The sequence below is a fragment of the Urocitellus parryii genome, chromosome 6, assembly GCF_045843805.1.
Source record: "Urocitellus parryii isolate mUroPar1 chromosome 6, mUroPar1.hap1, whole genome shotgun sequence".
NCBI classification, from domain to species: domain Eukaryota; kingdom Metazoa; phylum Chordata; class Mammalia; order Rodentia; family Sciuridae; genus Urocitellus; species Urocitellus parryii.
The window spans coordinates 177479324-177498209 of record NC_135536.1 but is presented as its reverse complement, the minus strand read 5'-3'; the positions used below and the strand labels follow the sequence as shown (position 1 = coordinate 177498209).

Genomic DNA, 18886 nt, shown 5'->3' with positions numbered 1-18886 from the left:
CTGACCTGGGACACTCATCTCACCGTAGCAGCCCTTTAACTCCCGCTCAGGGAATCCTTCCTGCCCATATGAGCTATCCCAGGGTTCAGTGCTTTCAATAAACTTTATCACATCCATGGGCCCTAGATTATGTGCTGTGCAAGGCTGGTTCCTGCAGGTGACAGGACAGAAATGTTCTTGGGTGACCTCAGGTGCTGAGGGTTTTCTAGAATGCACAGGGATGAAGACTACCCATGTCCTGTCAGGACGGGATCTGGCAGGAGGCTCAGGGCAAGGGGGCCCTGAAGACTGCTTGCTGCTGCTTTCCTCCCTGGTTGGGTCCCACTCACCTAATCTTCTGGTTTCTGCATTCCATGGCATCTAAGCACTCTGTTTCATTAGTTTCTTTATTCTATACCAACCCTTAGACTAAGCATGCCTGGCTTAAGCAAAAATAGAATTTACTTACTAGTAAATTACTAGCTTCAGGGACAGCTTGTCAACAGGGCTCAAATGACACCACCAAAACTGGTTGTCTCTGCCCACCCCCCAGCTCTGCCATACCCTGGGGGATAGCTCATTTGCAGTCAAATTTTCCCTTAAGAACGGTTGCTGGGGGCTGGGATGTAGCTCAGTGGCAAAGCGTCTGCCTTGCATTCGCAAAGCCCTGGGTTCGACCCCCAGTTCCAAAAAAGACAAAAAAAAAAAAAAAAAAAAAAGAACGGTTGCTGGTTGCTGCAGTGACCTCAAGTCTCCCTGTATCAAACTAGAAGGAAAGAAAGTGGTCCCATGGGCCTAACTTACCCTGGGTCACTGACTGCAGGTAGGGAGTGGGATATACACATTATGATCCTCCCTGGGAGATTAGGGTGGGAGACCAACTCTCTTCATAAACCACATAAGCTAAGATGGTAGACAGGGGATCCCAAGGGAAGTTTACAATCCTGTTAACAAGGGTGCCCCCCAAAACTGGCTGACTATAGCTGGTGTGGTCATCTCCTATTTATAGATGAGACTTTGTGTCCACAAGGAGGATTAAATCATGCCCAATCAAATCATGTCCAATTTGACACACAGTTCTTGGATGATTACATCATTTGGATATTAGGCCAGACCCCAGAAATTTTGTCATTACCATTTGTTATGGTTTGAATGTGAGGTGTCCCCCAAAAGCTCATGTGTGAGGCAATGCAAGAAGGTTATGAGAGGCTTAACCCAGTGAATTAATCCCCTGATGGGATATCTGAGTGGTAATTAAAGGCAGGTAGGGTATGGCTGGAGGAGGTGGGTCACTGGGGTGTGCCTTTGGGGTATATATTTTATATCTGGCAAGAGGAGTCTCTGCTTCCCGATCATTATGTGAACCACTTCCCTTCACCACACTTTTCTGCCATGATGTTCAGCCTCACCTCTAACCCTGAGGAATGGAGCTAGCTGTCTATGAACTGAGACCTCTGAAATCATGAGCCCCCAATAAAACTGTTCTTGTCAGGTCTATTAGTCACAGCAATGAAAAAGCTGATTAAAAGACCATTGTTTGCCCTTGTTTTCTGCTTCGCCTTGCTACAGTCTTACATTGAAACTCCCCAATACATGACCTGATGAACTGACTGGTGGTTACCATCGCTGGGTCCATGGACTGTGGGAAAGTCTCTGGGCCACAGTTCTCCACATGTTGAAAGGGTTCTAATGGGAAGCCCTGGTTAGGTCCCAAGCCAGGGGTCTGGTGCTGGTCCTGTTCCAAGATAGTCAAATAGCCACTGCCACCTCTGCTCCTCACTTCCTAAACGGACCTGGATGGACTTTTCTCTGGGCCAAGAGCCCTCATGGGCCTTGGCCCAGAACAGAGTTGTGAGCATGATAGGATCAGGTGGCTAAATTCAGGGTTGCAGGAAGCAGCCCCAGCTTTAGCTGTCAACATGTGGCAAACCTCAACCCACACTGAGCCTAGTGGTTTTGGGGTCACAAGCCTGGGGACCATGGTGGCTCCAAGGACACTCACCCTGGCAAGGTCCATCTGATCACAGAGGAAGGACTGAGGACAGGGCTGTGGAATACACATCAATCTGGTTCGAATAAACCCTATTAGCCAGGATGTGCCCATGTGGGGGCTCCCAGAGGGCATCTGAGCCTCGAGTTGTCAGTCATGACATAGTTAAGATGAGGGACCAGTCCCAGGTTACAGCCAGACCCAAGAATCACACGGAGACCAAGCAAATACTATCACAATCAATATTTATCAACCTGGGGATAGGGATGAATGTTAGGTGAGGGCTGTGTGGGTGGGAGAGACTGGGGGCTATGATCACAGGCCGGAGAAACAGGAGAAAGAGGGAGGAATCAATTGGGTAGAGAATGACTACGTCGTCTTCCCTAGGTCGATTTTCTTCTGGATGGCTCGGGCTGAGTGGTAGATGAGTGAATCGATGAGTCCAGCCACTGGGAGAGACAAAAGCTGCTCTGGCCTAGCTGGACCCTTGCCTCAACCTTGTGGGCTTTGTCACTTTACTGGCCAAGGCAAGCATCTCCTTTGGCTCTTAAGGTGCACCTTCTCCCCAACCCAAACCTGGGGCACTCAGAATTCATACTCCGTGACCCCAAACCCCAGACTCCCTGGGACTTCCTACCTGTGAACATGCCCCCAATGATGGCACACACGCCTGTCAGGAAGTGGGTGAAGGACCTGGTAGAGGGAGTAGGTGGACTCAGTGGGCACTCTACTCCCACAGGCCCCACAGGCCCAGGCCTGGCCACTCCCATCCCCTACCCTCACCTGTGCTTCTCTGTCAGCTTCACCATCATAGGTGAGAGCTCGTACAGCACGAAGACTCCAGGGAGCCCCTGGTCACCCAGAAGCCCATTCGCGACCTTCTCATGTCTGGTCACAGAGAACTGATTTGTCCTCAGCACCTGGGGTGGGAAGGGAGCCAGAGCCAGAGCTGGGTCTATAATCTGGCTCCCAACCCTCCCGCTCCTGCCCCTCCCTTGACTACACACAGGGAGAAAATGAGGTGCCACATGGGCAACCAACACTGCAAGGCACAGGGACTAGCCAGACTCCTGGTCCTGCCTTGCCATCCCAATTTCCACTCTGGCCACCAGCTCTTTACAGTTTACCCATCCCAGCTATATCTTGTGGAGGCCCAGGGATGAGAAAAAACTCTCAAGGTCAATCCTAAAGCTGGGACTGACTTCCTTGCTCCTCAGCCCCTTGCATTTTACCACTCTATAGAGAGGCTGCTCCACAGTTCACAGCAGGAATGGAACAGGGCCTCAGAAGGTTTGGCCTGGCCAACCCCCAGCCCAGGACAGACTCCAGAGGGACAGCAGGCACTGGAGGAATGGATGGAGGCAGTCTAGGTGGTAGAAAGGGCAAGTGCTTTGAAACCCAGCAGTGCTCAGGCCTGAACTCTGTCTATGAGGGCAAGTCACCTGCCCTCTGAGTCTCAGTTTTTCAACCACTATATGGTGATAAGAGGAGCACCTGACTTTCCAGGGTGAAGGAGCTAAATGAAGGATCTCAATGCTTGGCACCAAGCAGGAGAATGATATCTGAACTCCCACAGACTCACCTCCCCATCTACTTTCATGTACACTGTGGGTACCACCTTCACAAAGTACTGGAACATCATGGAAGCTGCAGGGAGAAGAAAGCATTGGGCATGTGTTCCAGGCAGAGCTTTGGTGGCAGGGGACTACCTCCCAGGTTAGTACCTTGGGGTGCAGTGACGTTGGTGTGGTCCAGGGGGTTGACAATGCCTGGGTAGTCCTGCCCGAATGATAGATGCTGGATGTAGTGGGTCATGTTGATCTGCAAGCAACATCAGTGCCTGAGTCCCTGACAGTCCGCACTCCATACCAAGCTCTGTATTTACACTAGCAGACAGGGATGCCTGGGTCTGTCTGTACAGATGGGGAAAGTAGGGATGAAGGGAAGGAGGGCTCTGTCTGGGAGAAGCTATGGCCTTAAGGAAAGAAACCTTTCTGAGACAGACATCTCCCATTTCCTACCTAAGAACCCTTTCTTCCCACAGTCCACACAGGCTCCCAGGGTTCAAGTCTAGGGTACTGGCTTCACTCACATGTGGGCACACTCAGACCAGGCATTGACTCTGCATGGCAGGTGCAAACTTTTCCTGGAGGCCTTATGCCATGAAGGCCTGAACTGGAGGCCACTGATCTTCAGGTGAGCTCCCTTCCTGTATCTCAGCCACAAGAGAGATCTTTTAAAAATGCAAATCTGATATGTTACCCTGCTTTAGGAAGGCCGACAGCTTCCCTGTTAGGGGAAAGACCAGACACCTCAGTGTGGCCTCTAAGTCCTGTGTGCTCTGGTCCCATGGACTCCCCCAGTCTCCCCGCCCACAGCTGCCCTTGCGGTAACTTACAAGCACCACACACCCTCCTAACTTTGTCTTGAGGCTCCCTCAGTTTAGGATGCTCCTGTCCACCCTCTTCCCTGCCCCTGGCCTGCTCAGATCTCAGTGTCCCACTCTCATTCAACCCTGAGACCCACAAACAGGATCCCACCAACAGGGAATATTGTTCTCTAGATGCGTGCCTGCCTCAGAGAAAAGAAGGCTTCAGCCAGTCTCCGCACCCCCCAACCCCCATGGTGTCCCCTGGTACATACGTTGTCAAGGCCAAAGCTCTGCAAGTCATGGACTAGGAGAGAAGGGAGAAAGGGTCATTCAGGGGAGCAAACTGGTCTCCCAGCCCACTCAGTCCTTATTCAAGCCTCCTCCCTCCTCCCTCTGGAGTATGACCTGTCTGATGCTCTTTGACCCCTAACCCAGCTTGGCACCTCCTGGTCCTGTTTAAGGACACAGAAAGGGTCTGCCCTGGGCCTGTGTGAGTCTGCACCTTCTTCAGGGGCCATAAGAACACAGACCCTGTTTCTTCCCTGACAAACACAGGAACTCGAGGCCTTCACTGCTAAGGCCCAGTTACGACTCAGGAAACAAAACCCACTGACTAGTCTCTCATGAACTAGTCTGATGGCAAATTACTGAACCCAAAGTGAGGTGGGACCTGAGAATGCTAAGCTCTTTCCATGATTCCCCTCCAAGCTCCCCAAAAGGATCCCATGGGCACCCTGTACCAACTGTTTCAGAACAAGTTCTTCCTGCCCTCTAACCCCCAATCCCTCCTGCTGCAAGGAATCATACCCTCAAAGATATGTCCTAGTGCTTTTTATAGTCACCCAGCAGGCAGGCCAGAGAAGGCCCCAATCCCAGACCCATCCAAACCTCCCCCCTTCTTAGGAGGACAGGCTGCCTCAGAAGTGGGGCTTGGCCTCCCTGGAGGACAGGGCCACTTACTCTCCACAGCATGTACTGCAGCATGGGGGAGGGAAGGGGAGAGAGAGAGGGAGGAAGAGAACACAAATTCAGAGCTTCACAGTGAGAACTATGGAACAAGATAAGTGGTGAAGACTAGAATATTCCTGCCTCAGCAACAAGGTCTGGCCTCAGCTAACAAGTCTCTTTCTGTTTTCTCAAGGGAGCCCTTCCCTGGCCACAGAAGAGAGCAAGATGGCTTGGGAGAGAAGTATGGTGGCCTAGGAAGAACAAAAGACCTAGAGTCCAATGAGCCACTTTCCTAGCTGTGTGACCTTGGACAAAACACTGCGCATCCTGAACCTGTGTGTCCTCTGCAAAGGGCTGTCCTGAAGGCTAGGAAAGATGGGAAAATACTCAGTGAATTTTATAGTGTAATATTATACTCCATTCCCCAATCCACAAGGATGTCAGAAAGTAGCTCCCAGGCCTCAATTCAGGTAGATTTCTGGCCTCGGGCAACTACAACTTTGTGTCTGAACATCCATGCTTAAGGCAACCCTTGCCCTGGGGTCCATGACTCTGACAATAGCCCCCTGTAGACAAGCAGAAATGCTACTGCCTTCTAGGCACCACCTCCTATTGAGTACTTGCAAGGCCTTGTGCCAACAACTCCTCACTGATCACCTTCCTACAATCCTAGTGAGCCACCCTCCCCTAAGAAAGGGTACTCCAGAGTTCTGCAGGGTCCCTCAGACCCACTTGCACCCACCCTCCCCATGCCTGGCCTCACCCCACAGACTAACAGACCTACAGGGCTATTGCCGAGGACCTCTCCTGCCTACCTCAGTCACTTGGAGCAGCTCAGTGCTCACTCATGCCCTGCACTCTTCTTACCAGGTGGCTTTGTATATCCCTTTGTGGTCCTGACTCTCAACCCATCTATACCCTACACTGGGTCCCCATTACTCAGTCATCAGCATACCCAGCTTCAACCTCTACACAGTCCCCTCACTCTTTTTCAATTTAGTTTTGCAGTGCTGGGGATGGAACCCAGGGCCTCACACATGCTAGGCAAATGCTCACCACCAAAGCTACATGCCCTGTCTTCCTGCACCCCCTTGCCCAGCTCTCTCTTCAAGGTACTAGCTACATGGAATCACCTCAGTTAGTGACTATTTTGTCTCCCATACCCATTCCCTTTTTGGCCTAAAGAGAGGTCTCTCTTGCTCTTTACTGTCCCTCAGTCACTCTCCCTTGATGTGACCTAGAGCCCCATAGCTTTCAAGCTCCTAGCAACCCATCCCTTTTTGTTTTAGTTGTGAATTTCCATAGAACTCCTAGGACAGTTCTCCCAACATTTCTCAGTGGTTTAGCAACTGCCTGTCCCTCTCTTATGCTACCCCTATCACAATTTCTGTGATGTTCACACCACATCTATGAGACTTCCAATATCCTGGCCTCCAAGTTCCAGGGCATTCTCCTCTTCCTGGTCTTCTTTCACCTGCCTGAGCCACCAGATCTAATGGCCATTCCCCAAACCTTATCATTAAGAACACCCCTTTGCAATTTAAATTTTAAGCACCCCATGCACCAACCAACAACTTTTATTTCCCCATTCCTTCCCTCTAGTACCCTGAATTCAAGTTCTCTGCAACTACACCAAGGACCTCCAGTCCCTTGCTTCCCCTGCCTCCTCCCTGGCTTCCGGCTTTTTTCTCCATTCCTGCTCCCATGTCTTAGCTTCCCTTCTTTACTGGCTTAGGTCCTGTGGTCCTGCACTAGGAATTTTTGTTTTGTTTTGCAGTGCTGGGGATTGAACCCAGAGCCTCACGCATGCTAGGCAAGTGCTCTACCAATGAGTGCGCCCCAGCCCATTCACTAATCCTTCTTTACATGTACTTGAATCCCTTGCCTTTACAGGCCTGTGGCAATACCAAACACTAGGTAATACCAATACTCTGTCTCCTCTAAGCCCACCCTCACACATCTACCAAGAGCCAGACAGCTATGCTGACAGGTCTCACATGCTACTCTTGGCCCAACTCCAAGGGGGCCCTGGGATGCTTCGAAACCCAGCTCCAACCTCCCCCAGCATGCTCTCTCCCACCCCAACATGATCACTAATACCCTTCCTCTTTCTCAAATCACTCTCTCCTTCCCTTTCTCCTCATCCTCAGCTGATGACCTTACTTTCTACATCATGAAGAAAAAGATTCACTCAGAAGAGACTGTCCATGTGCTTCCACCACCCTTACTATCACCCTGCTATACCTAGAGTGTGCTTTCTTCCAGATGCCACATCTGGTCTTTGCATATGCTGAAGGCGCTACACTCTTGTCTTCTTTCTCCTTGAGGACTTCACTACAGGGATTGTCCCTAATCTCTGGTGCATCACTCCTACTGTCCTTAATTGATAATTTTCAATTATCATTCTGTATACCACCCACCTTAGAAACCCTCCCTTGCTCCATATGTCCCTTCATGACAGCTCACACTCCCCACCCCTCAGAGCAAACTCCACAACAGGCTCATCTACACTCACTTGCTCCAAATCCCCTCACATCTCTCCTTGTGCCCAATGGTTTTGTCAAAGCCACAAGGGATGGCCACGTTATCCATGACATATTCAATTCTTGCTTGACATCCAGAAGTATCTGACAGTCTTTGAAACACCCATCCCTTGGTTTGCAGAATGCCACTCTCCTGCCTTGAATTCCTACCTCACCAGTGATTCTTCCCAGTTTCCTCCTAAGGTTCCTGATGCCCTTAGCTTCTAAGGATGCCGTTGGCCTCCCTTGGCCTCTAACTTAGGAGGCCTGGCACTCACCCTTCAAGCTCTTCCTTTCCCCAACTACCCTCACCTGCAAGGTGATTCATGAAGTCTCAAGGCTTTAAGTATGCTGATGGCTAAAATGTTTGCGTTTCAAGGCCATCCTTTTCCCTGAATTCGGGGTCCTGGTATCCTAGGTGTCTACAAAGACACTCAAATCCTATTAGTCTGACCATGACAGAAGCAGAATACTACTTTACACCCCTCAGTTTCAAAGTAAACCTGTCCCTCTGAGTCTTCTTCAGCTCATTAAATGGCAGCTCCATTCTTCCTACTACTTAGGCAAAAAACACTGGAGTTATCCTCAATTCTGTTTTTTATCCATCACATCCATTAGCACCTCCTCTCAGTTCTACCTTCAACATCTACACAGATGCATTCACAGAACCAATTACTTCTTACCACCTCTACCGCTGCTCTGAGCCAAGTCTTATTATTTTTTGCCTGGATTAATGACTGCAATGGCCTTCTCACTGGCCTCTGATTCTGTTCTTTCTCCTACAATCTTCTTCAAGAGTACTACTTACCTTTTAAAAGTCAAGCCAGATCATGGACTTCTCCAGAGTCCTATGATGGCTTCCCATCTCATGCAGCATAGAAGTCAAAATCCCTATAATGCTCCCCTCCTTGCCACCACCTTTTTTTGGTACTAGGTATTGAACCCAGGGGCACTTAACCACTGAGCCACATCCGTGGCCCTTTTTATTTTTTATTTTGAGACAGGGTCTTGTTAAGTTGCTTAGGGCCTTGTTAAGTTGCGAGGATGGCTCTGAATCTGCGATCCTACTGCCTCAGCCTCTTAAGCTGCTAGGATTACAAGCATGCATCACCATAACCAGCAGTTACAATGCCTCTTCATACCCTACATGGCATGGCCCTTTTACTTCTCTTACCCAGTATCTAACTACAATCCTCTGCTCCAGCTACCCTAACTTCCTGACTGCACCTTGCATTTTAAGGCACATTCTTGCCTTTGGGATTTATATTTAATGTTCTCTTTGCTTGGAATGGCTCCCTCACCTTCCTCAGGTTTTGCTCAACAGTAAATTCATGAGAGTCTTCCTTGACTACCTTAATTAAAAGAGCACCCTACCCCATCTTAACTTTCACACCGATCATCTTTATCCTGCCTTGTTTTGGTCTATATTACTTAATAGCATCTGACATACCATACATTTTTCATACTTGTTTACTGTTTCTTTACTAGAATGTTCCTAGGACTAGGCTCTTATTGACTGCTGTATTTTTAGCATTTCACATTCTCAACACTAACAACTGGAACACAGGAGGTGACTACTAAATATTTAGTGACTGCATGAATGAATAAATGAATGAGAATAAATCTTATTCATCTGACATCCCTGTGAGGGAGGTATTAGCATCATTACTGCCTCCCTTGATGGAAGAAGAAAAACTGAGCAGGGCTCCATAATTCCCATACATGACACAGCTCATATCATGTGGAAGAGGACCCGTGCGAACATGGTGCTGAGAGTGTGCTAGCTGCAGTGAGCAGCCCTGCACTTGGCCGGTGAGGGCAGATGCCATTCAGACACTGCGTACCGGACCTCTCTGCTCTCTGTGCATAAATTCACTGAGAAACACGAATGGATTACTACAGAAAATGGTATTGGAATAGTATGAATGCTGATTTTGCACAGGAAGCTCTGGGAGATGTTTTTCATTTTTATTTTTTAATTTTTATTTTTTAATTTTTATTAAAATTTTTTTATTTTTTAATAAAAAAATGAGATGAGTTTGGTGCTTTGGAATGTGTGAAAGCTGCCAGTGAACTCTATTCTCCTCTATCAGAAGTAACTGAAATTAATGAGGCACTTGCAGAAAACCCAGGGCTTGTGAACAAATTTTGTTATGAAGATGGTTGGCTGATAAAGATGACACTGAATGACCCTTCAGAACTAGATGACCTAATGAGCAAAATAAAATCTATTGAGAAGTAAAAATGGCACCCTAAATAAACCGGTGCGGAGTAACTTCAGCTGCTGTCTTAAATTAGTGATGGACAGAAAACTTAAAAAACTACTTTCAACACGGCTACTGGAAGAAGATACCCCTTAACTTCCCAATAAATGTCAATAAACACAATATGAATCTTTTTTACAATTCCTTATGATTTTTAGAGTATGCTTTAGGCTGAATCTGAAATTATCTGTGGTAAAAACTATTTATAAAAAGTATATAATTCAAGGATAACCTTTTTATAAGCCTAATATAATATTGTAACTTGCTTATATCCATTCCTGGATTTGTGTCATTATATTTAATGATCTTCCATTGGAAAAAACTGAGATGGAGGAAAGTGCATGTTACACAGTGTCAGAAAAACAATACTGTCTTAATTTTATAATATACTGTATTTACTGGTGCTATTTTTACACACTGAAACAACAGCTTGGAACAAAATAATAAAATATTCAACTTCATTAAAAAAAAAGTGAATACATATATGATGTTGTGATGAGAAAAAGAAAAAAAAAGTGTGTCACATTAAGGGGAGGAGTAGGGAGGATAGGAAGAGCAGCAGAATAGACAATATGATTGATGTATGCACAGTCCATGTATGTATTATATGTCAAAATACATTCTGCTATCACATATGACTAAAAAAAATAAAAATAAATCGTATGGTTAAAAAAAAAAAAAAAAGTGAAAGAATCTGAATTCTAACCCTGCTCTGCTTTCCCAGAGCCTCACACACAGGTCTTCTGACATTGGGAGCTACCATTTAAACAACTGCCTACCACAAGCCAGGCCCTGTGTTAGTCTTTTTTTTTTTTTTTTTTTTTAATTGCACAGGTCCTTGCACATGATAGGCAAGTGCTCCACCACTATGCTACATATGCCCCCTAGCCCCTGTATTTTTAACCTGCACCAATGCCCTGTGGGATAAGTACTATGATCATCAATTTATCAAGAAGGAAACTGAAGTTCAAAAAGATTAAGGCATGTTCTCAGAGTCACACAGCCAGTAAGGTTTGAAACTCACATCTGAACCCAGGCAGTTTGGCTCCTCAGCCTGTGCTCTTAACCACTGTGCCAAACTGCTGTCCTGAGATGAAGAAAAGCCTGCTTTGGACCAAAGACAAAAGAACATGAGGCATGTAAGGGGCACTTCCAACACACCAAAAGGGTGTCCAGGGTCTAAAACCTCCCCAGCCGGTGATACAGGATCACTCACCATGCACATGGGACTGCTGGAAGCTCTTCCCAGGGGCAAAGTGGAAGTTTCCGGCAACCTGTAGGGGATATTTTCTCTCATTCTCCAGTTGTGTTCTCCCTTTGCCTGCTGAGGACCTGCATGGGCCCCTGCTTCATGGAGCAACTTTCCCAGCACAGCTAAGCCCAGCTACCCTGCCGTGCCTTGATCCCTCCTAGTACCTTATTGACTTCTAAGAAGCCATACACCTGGCAGCCTTCATTCTTCTGCTCCTGCATCTTCTGGCTGAAGCCCTCTCGCCGGCACTGCTCAATAGTGTCTGGGTTCTTAAAGGCCCAGCCTCGACGGCGATACGCCTCCCGCACATCTTCACAGGTGTTACAGCACCTATAGGAGATAGGGCGTGGGGTGAAGAACGTGACCAGTGCTGGCCGCTGAGAAGGTCTGCCTGCTGTGAAGCTTCTGCTAGCCTCATTGCTGGCCACTGAACATCCTCCAATGTTTCCTCACTGGCAACAGGTGTTAAAAATACATGTTCCCATTCTGTTTGGGGTGATGAACTGTTGTGGAACGGATGGTGGTGAGGGCTGCACAACACTGTGAATATTCTCAAGAGCAATGAGCTGTACACTTAGAAATGGTTAAAATGGCAAATTTTGTGTCACATGTATTTTACCACAGTGGGTAAAAAAAAAAAAATTTGTAGTGCTGTAGACTCAATTCAAGGGCCTCGTGCATGAGAGGCACTGAGCTAGACCCACAGTCTCCCACTGAAAATAACTTTGAAGTATATATTCCAAGATGGGTGCAGGGGAACATGCCTGTGATTTGAGCAACTCAGGAGGCTGATACAGGAGGATCACAAGTTCCAAGCCAGCTTCAGCAATTTAGTGAGGCCCTAAACAACTTAGTGAGATCCTGTCTCAAAATAAAAATAAAAATGGATGGGGTATGTAGCTCAGTGGTAGAGCACCTCTGGGTTCAATCCTCAATACCAAAAAAAAAGCAATATATTCCTAGGTTTCACCCTAGAATAGCTGAGTTAGCCTTTCCAGGCTCAGGACCTGGGAAGCCCCACAGCAGTTCCCATATACTGGGGGCTTAATAAGCTAGGCGAGGTCTTCTACCTCAATGCTTTACATACAATATATATTTAATCTTTAACACTTCTCTATCAGGAGGGTGTTATTATTATGCTTTACATAGAAAGGTGACATGGTTTGGCCAGAGGCCACAGGGATGGAAACCAGGTAGTTGGCTTCTGGAGAACACCTGTGAACTACTTCTCTAAGCTGAGAAGTAGTTCTCTTCAGCTTCATCTCTAGATCTGCAGTTTCCAGGGAGGGCCTGCTAACGGAGCATTAGTTACTTGAGGAATGCACTCTGTCCCCTTCTAGACTCTTGGTTCGACCACCCACCTGTTACAGTCTGACCATGGCTGAGGCTGATTAACAGACAGCACCTGATGGGAAGCCTGCTCTCCACCCCCAGAGTCCTGCTCACTTGATGTCTTCTGACTCAGCACCATAGCAGCTCTCACAGCGATCGGGGTCCAGGGAATCCGGGTCAAACACCATCATCTCAACTTTCCCGAGCTCTACGGGGAGGGCAGAGGCAGAGGCAGAGGCATCAGCTGAAGGCAGACAAGTTGACATCTATAGCCCTAGTTCCTGTATGAGTCCTTTGGCTAGAGGGATGATAATAATTCAAGTTAAAAAAGGATCTAAGGGCCAGGGCTGTAGCAGAGTGGCAGAGTGCTTGTCTAGCATGTGTGAAACACCGGGTTTGATCCTAAGAACTACATAAAAAATAAATAAATAAAATAAAGGCATGCTGTCCATCTACAACTACAAAAATATTTTTTTTTTTGGAAAGGATCTGATATTTACATAGTACAGACATTTGGATCAGACATTAAACATTTCTTTTTAAAAATATTTATTTTTCATTGTAGTTGGACATAATACCTTTATTTATTTATTTATTTATTTTTATGTGATGCTGAGGATCAAACCCAGGGCCTCACACGTGCTAGATAAGCACTCTACTACTGAGCCACAACCCCAGCCCCAACATTAAACATTTCTATACACATAATAAGTCTTTTAATAAAAATAATAAATAGTAAGAACATGAGGTGGGCACAGTGGCCCACACTTGTAATCCCAGCGGCTTGGGAAGCTGAAGCAGGAGGATCATGAGTTCAAAGCCAGGCGCAGCAACTCAGGCCCTAAGCAACTCAGTGAGACCCTGTCTCAAAATAAAATACAAAAAAGGACTGGGGGGCTGGGGTTGTGGTTCAGAGGTAGAGTGCCTAGCATATGTGAGGCCCTGGGTTCAATCCTCAGTACCAAATAAAAATAAATAAACAAAATAAAGGCATTGTAACCATCACAACTTAAAAAAAAGAAAAGAAAGGACTGGGGATGTGGCTCAGTGGTTAAGTGCTCCCAGGTTCAATCCCCTGTACTAAAAAGAAAATATTAAAGGTAAATACTAAAAGGTAACTGGGTACAGAGTCATTGCACTTTACATACATTATCTCATTTCATCCCCACAATGATTCTATGAAGATGGAACTGAGGCTGGCCAACAACACTTATTTAGGGAGCCCTCTTTGATAAAGGAAAGGAAGCTAAAAGTGGAGCACCCATTCTGTATAAGGCATTTTACACATATTATAGGTGTTCCTTAATGTACGATGGCGTTATGATTCAATATACCATTATATAAGCTGAAAAATGGTAACTTTTTTAAAAAATTTTTTAATATTTATTTTTTTAGTTTTTTTTTTTTGGTGGACACAACATCTTTGTTTGTATGTGGTGCTGAGGATCGAACCCGGGCCGCACGCATGCCAGGCGAGCGCACTACCGCTTAAGCCACATCCCCAGCCCCGAAAAATGGTAACTTGAAAATGCATTTCAATATCTGATATTTTACAGAACATCATAGCTTAGCCTAGCCTACATAAAACATGCTCAGAATGCTTACATTAGCCTACAGTTCAGCAAAATCATCTAATGCAATGTCTTTTTTGTAATAAAGTATTGACTATCTCAAGTTAATTCACTGAATGCTGTACTGAAAATGAAAAACAGAATGTTTGCATGGGACACTTTCATATCACCAGAAAGTCAAAAAAATCTTAAGTTGAATTATCACAAGTTGGGAACCAACTGTACTTTATTTGCTCTTTTTAATTCCATGTGATGGATACTACTTTTTATCACCACTTTGTAACTGAGGCTTACATTCTTCAAGAAACAAGTTAGATCTAAACCCAGCAATATGACTGAAGAACCTATACTCTTTTTTGTTTTCATTTTGTTTTGGGTACTGGGGATTGCATCCAGGGGCACTCTACCACTGAGCTACATCCTCAGTCCTTTTAATTTTGGGGACAAAGTCTTGCAAAATTACTGAGGCTGGCCTTGAACTTGCAATCTTCCTGCTTCAGCCTTCTGAATCACTGGGATTACAGGTCTGAATCCCCATGACCTCACCCAGGCAGAACCTAGACTCCTAACCAAGCCACAGGCATTCCAAAGAGGGAAGAGCATTAAGGACTGAATTCAGCTAATGGGATAGGGAAGCAAACACTCAAGAGAAGCTCAGGTTTATCTAAAGGAGTTCCACCATGACAACTGTACATAACACCCATCCTCAAGCTTCTGTTACTCAAACTACAATAAGCAGAGAATGATAGCCAGGTAAATTACCCTACTCAACTAGCTTGAGATTAGAAGCCTGGATTTCAATTCACTGACTCTTAATAGCTAAGAGACCTTAAGCCAGCCAGTTGACTTTTTCAGATATTAACTGTTTAATATGTCACAGCCTGGCCATATTTGTGGGGCTTGGGTATGTCTAGTTCTGGGATCTGAGACCCAGTACCCCCCTGGTTACCATGCCGCTCAGCCTCTGAGCTCACGGGAATGCCATCCTTGTCTAGTCTTTGCTTGAAGAGGTTGTGCTCCACATCCAGCTGCTGTTCCCCAGCCACATCCATGGCATCGATGCTCAAATCTGAAAGCAGATAGGAGTGGAGGTCTGGGTTTGGGGGAAAACAGCCTGTCTCGGGGCAGAAATGGATTAGGAGAAGGAGGCTGTCCTGGGGTCCAGTACAAATCTAAGGCTGGAAGTGTGAATCTGGAAGCCACCCTGAAAGCCATGGGACTTGCAACCCTCACCTATGATGAGATACTTACAGGCACAAGGCATGTGTGGGAAAAGTACATCGATGTTGATCTTCAGTTTATCTCCCCGTGACTTGTCCACGTAGAGCTCAGGATGCACCTGGGGCAAGCGCTATCTCAGTTAGATTTGGCCCCATGACTCTCCTTCCCCTCGCCCACCTATAGAGGTCCGACCCCTCGGAAGCAAAGCCCCGCCCACTATTAGGCCCCACCCATTACCTCAGTGGTGAGGTAATACTGCAGCTCTGACAGGAACAGTAGCAGCATGAGAAGGCCACTGACGATGGTCACTGCAGGGCGAAGAGTGAGGGTCAGAACGGCCTCTGTGCCACTCCCTCAGACTCAAGCAGGCCGGTCTGAGTCCAGGCGCCAGGGCCAAGCTTCAGGACACCCCCTCCCCGCAACCTTGGCCCTGCTGCCGCCTACCCGTGGCGCCCCCGCAGGTCTTGACCCGGAAGTCCTCCAGAGTCTTGGGGTAGGCATCGAACTGCTTCAGCTTCCCCAGCGCCTCCATGGGGACAGGCCGGAAAGGGGACGCCAGCCGGCCCGCCTCTGCAGCCTCCTGCTTCCGGCCCGGAGCCGGAGCCACGCCTCCTCGCTTCCTTACGCAGGCGCAGCAAATGTTCATGATGACCCCACCCCTCGCCCGCGTTCTGACAGCTCGTCCCGCCCACTTATGCCGCCACGCCCCCTCGCGCCGATGCACCGTTGGAGAGACCACGTGTGGGGTCCGGGAGGGACTAGGAGGAGGTGTCTGCGGGCTAGAAACACAGCAATAGCCGCCCTAACTTGCCTTGTGCCGAAATGCGCCGAGTGTTTCCCTTCGAGTGGTGTGGCGCTCAACTCCCGCTTCCTATTGCAGTTCGTACAGTAATACCGCCTTAATGACTAATGCGTAAAATGCGCCTCGCTTTTTCTTAGGTCAAACTACTTTTTTTTTTTTTCCCCCTTATGTGATTCTGGGGATTGAACCGAGGCACTTACGGACGCTAGGCAAGCGCTCTACCACTGAACTACTTCCCAGTCCTCGTAGTTTTTTTTGTTTTTGTTTTTTCGGTACCAGGGATTGAACCCAGGGGCATTTAACCACAGAGCCACTTCCCCAGTCCTTTTTGTTTTATTTTTGTTTTGAGGCAGGGTCTCGCTAAATTGCTGAGTTTGGCTTTGAACTTGCGATCTTCCCGCTTCAGCCTCCCCGAGTCACCGGGATTACTGGCATGTGCCACTATCCCTGTTTGTTGTTTTTGACCCAGGGTATCACTGTGGCCCAGGTTGGATTGGAATTCCTGGACTCAAGCAATTCTCCTGGCTCAGTAATTGGGTGTCTTGGTTCATTTTCTGTTGCTATAATAAAATACCTGGATAATTTATAAAGGAAAGAGGTTTATTTCGGCTCATGGTTCTCAGAGAAGGGAAGTCAAAGATTATGCAGTTGCATCCAGTGAAGGTCTTGTGTTGTTTCATAGCATGGTAGAAGTTGGAAGAGAGAAGGCATGTGCATAAGAGAAAATAAGGGATTGAACTCCCACAATAACTAACCCATTCCTGTTCCTGAGAGAAAAGCACTATTCCATTCATGAGGGCTGTATTTCCGTGGCCCAAACACCTCCCATTAGGTTCACCATCCAACACTGCAGCACTGAGGAATTAAGGTTCCAACACATATAGGGGATATGGTGGGACCATTCATTGAGATAGGGACATTTTGGGAATGGATTGGTTTGTAGGGAAAATCACAAGTTTGGCCTCAGACTTGTTCAGGTGAGATGATTTTGAGACATGTAAGTGGAAGTCCACTGAAAGAAGAGACATTGCTGGATGTGGTGGTGCACACCTGTAATCCCAGTGACAGGAGGAGGTTGAGGCAGGAGGATCATAAGGTCAAGGACAAGTTTGGTAACTTAGCGAGACCCTGTCTTAAAGCAAAAAAGATAAAAAGGACTGGGGATGTAGCTCTGTGGTAAAGCATTCCTGAGTTCAATCCCCTGTGCCAAAAAACAAAAAAAAAAAAAAAAAAAGAAAAGAAAAAGAAGAGACACATGGGCTGAAGGTATGACTCAGTGGTAGAACACTTGCACTTGCCTAGCCCTGAGTTCAATCCCTAGCACCATCAAAGAGAGAGAGACAGAGACATGGTCATTTCTCTCCCTGTGGGTCTTATACTCAATGTAATATGCATTAGAGAGAAGATAGGGTGGTAACTTTTTCTAGGCAGGTTATAGGAAGGAGGTCACAATGTGTACTTTGATGACACTGAGAGATAATCCTTCCTTCTGTGGGATGCATTTGGGACACCAACTTATGTTATCTCTCTGTTCTGGCATTTTCCATCTCAGGTCCCCTCAGAGTTCTCTTTGGGGTGAGCAAATGGATGGGGAGGTAGGACATGAGAAGGTGGAAAGAGGTGGAGGATGGAGGGCCGGGGAATTGTGGTGGCCAACAGGTCAGAGGAATGCAAGTGCTATCTGTAGCCTCAGTTCCACATCCCTCCAGGTGACAGAAGCCAGTCTACTGCTTGCCATGTGAGCCATTTCCTGGGCCAGACATGAAGCACTGTTGGAAGATTTTTGTCCTTTGGGTCTTCTGGGTGTTCATCTTGTGGCTGGTGATCTCCTACCTGGATCTGACAGCTGAATCATCATCCCAGGAGAAACGGATGTACCTGATACCATGGCATCGCAACTGCTCTTGGTTTAAATTCGGGAAGTGTGGCTGCCTATTTGGGAACCTCAGCTGCTCCTCCTGTCACCACACAGTCAGAGAATGGAGCTGGTTTGAAGCATGTCATGAAAAGACCACAGGGTATCTGACAAAGACAAAAGTTCTCTGATGGCTAATTAGTGGTTGGCACTGGGTCCTGATTTATCCCCTTTCCTTCCAGGCCTAGCTTATCTCTTTCTGGCCCAAACCCCTGCCCTCAGCCTGATTTAATGCATTTCCCTCCTTTCAGCCTCAATCCCTGATTTCTGGCTGCAGGTCTCACCTACTCAAGCCTGTTTCCTTCCACTGATATCTGGCCCAGGCTGATACCAGTTTCCTCCTTCTGCTATTACCAGGACATAATCTCAGTGAGCAAGCTTGGAAAAGTATGGAAGATGCTATAGAAAGTGATTCCCAGACCCTTGTTTACATTTTGATTTCTGTTGGATCTGTGCTTTGTGGAGGACTCACAGATCCCACTGGGCTCTGGTCTCAGCAACACTGACCAACACTGCATGGTCTTCAGTTGGGTACTGAGGAAAGGGCAGCAAGCAGGGTGACAGGTCTATCCTAGGTTCTGTCAGTTTACACTTTCTTTCCCAGGATGAACCAGGCTCCTGTGCAGGACCTTGAGGCAGATATGGGGAACCAAATCACAGGACCTTTCATCTGTCCCAGCAATGCCAGTGACCAGGGTTCCTGGAAGCAGCTGCTATAA

General features: G+C 47.1%; 2 protein-coding genes across 2 annotated transcripts; one reads left to right on the top strand and one right to left on the bottom strand.

The window, feature by feature from the left end:
• Positions 1-2197: 2197 nt before the first annotated feature.
• Positions 2198-16068, bottom strand: Ergic3 (ERGIC and golgi 3). Its single transcript, XM_026383306.2, has 13 exons — positions 15895-16068; positions 15688-15758; positions 15481-15568; positions 15179-15298; positions 12773-12866; positions 11491-11656; positions 11291-11348; positions 4613-4644; positions 3694-3790; positions 3552-3616; positions 2753-2889; positions 2607-2662; positions 2198-2418 (listed from the first exon to the last, which is right to left on the bottom strand). Exons 1-13 carry the CDS (start codon positions 15980-15982, stop codon positions 2339-2341), a joined length of 1152 nt encoding a protein of 383 aa, XP_026239091.1. The 5' UTR covers positions 15983-16068; the 3' UTR covers positions 2198-2338.
• A 1945-nt stretch (positions 16069-18013) lies between these two features.
• C6H20orf173 (chromosome 6 C20orf173 homolog) lies at positions 18014-18886 on the top strand. Its single transcript, XM_026383339.1, is given in 2 exon segments — positions 18014-18300; positions 18772-18886. Coding segments are annotated over 2 exon segments (402 nt in total).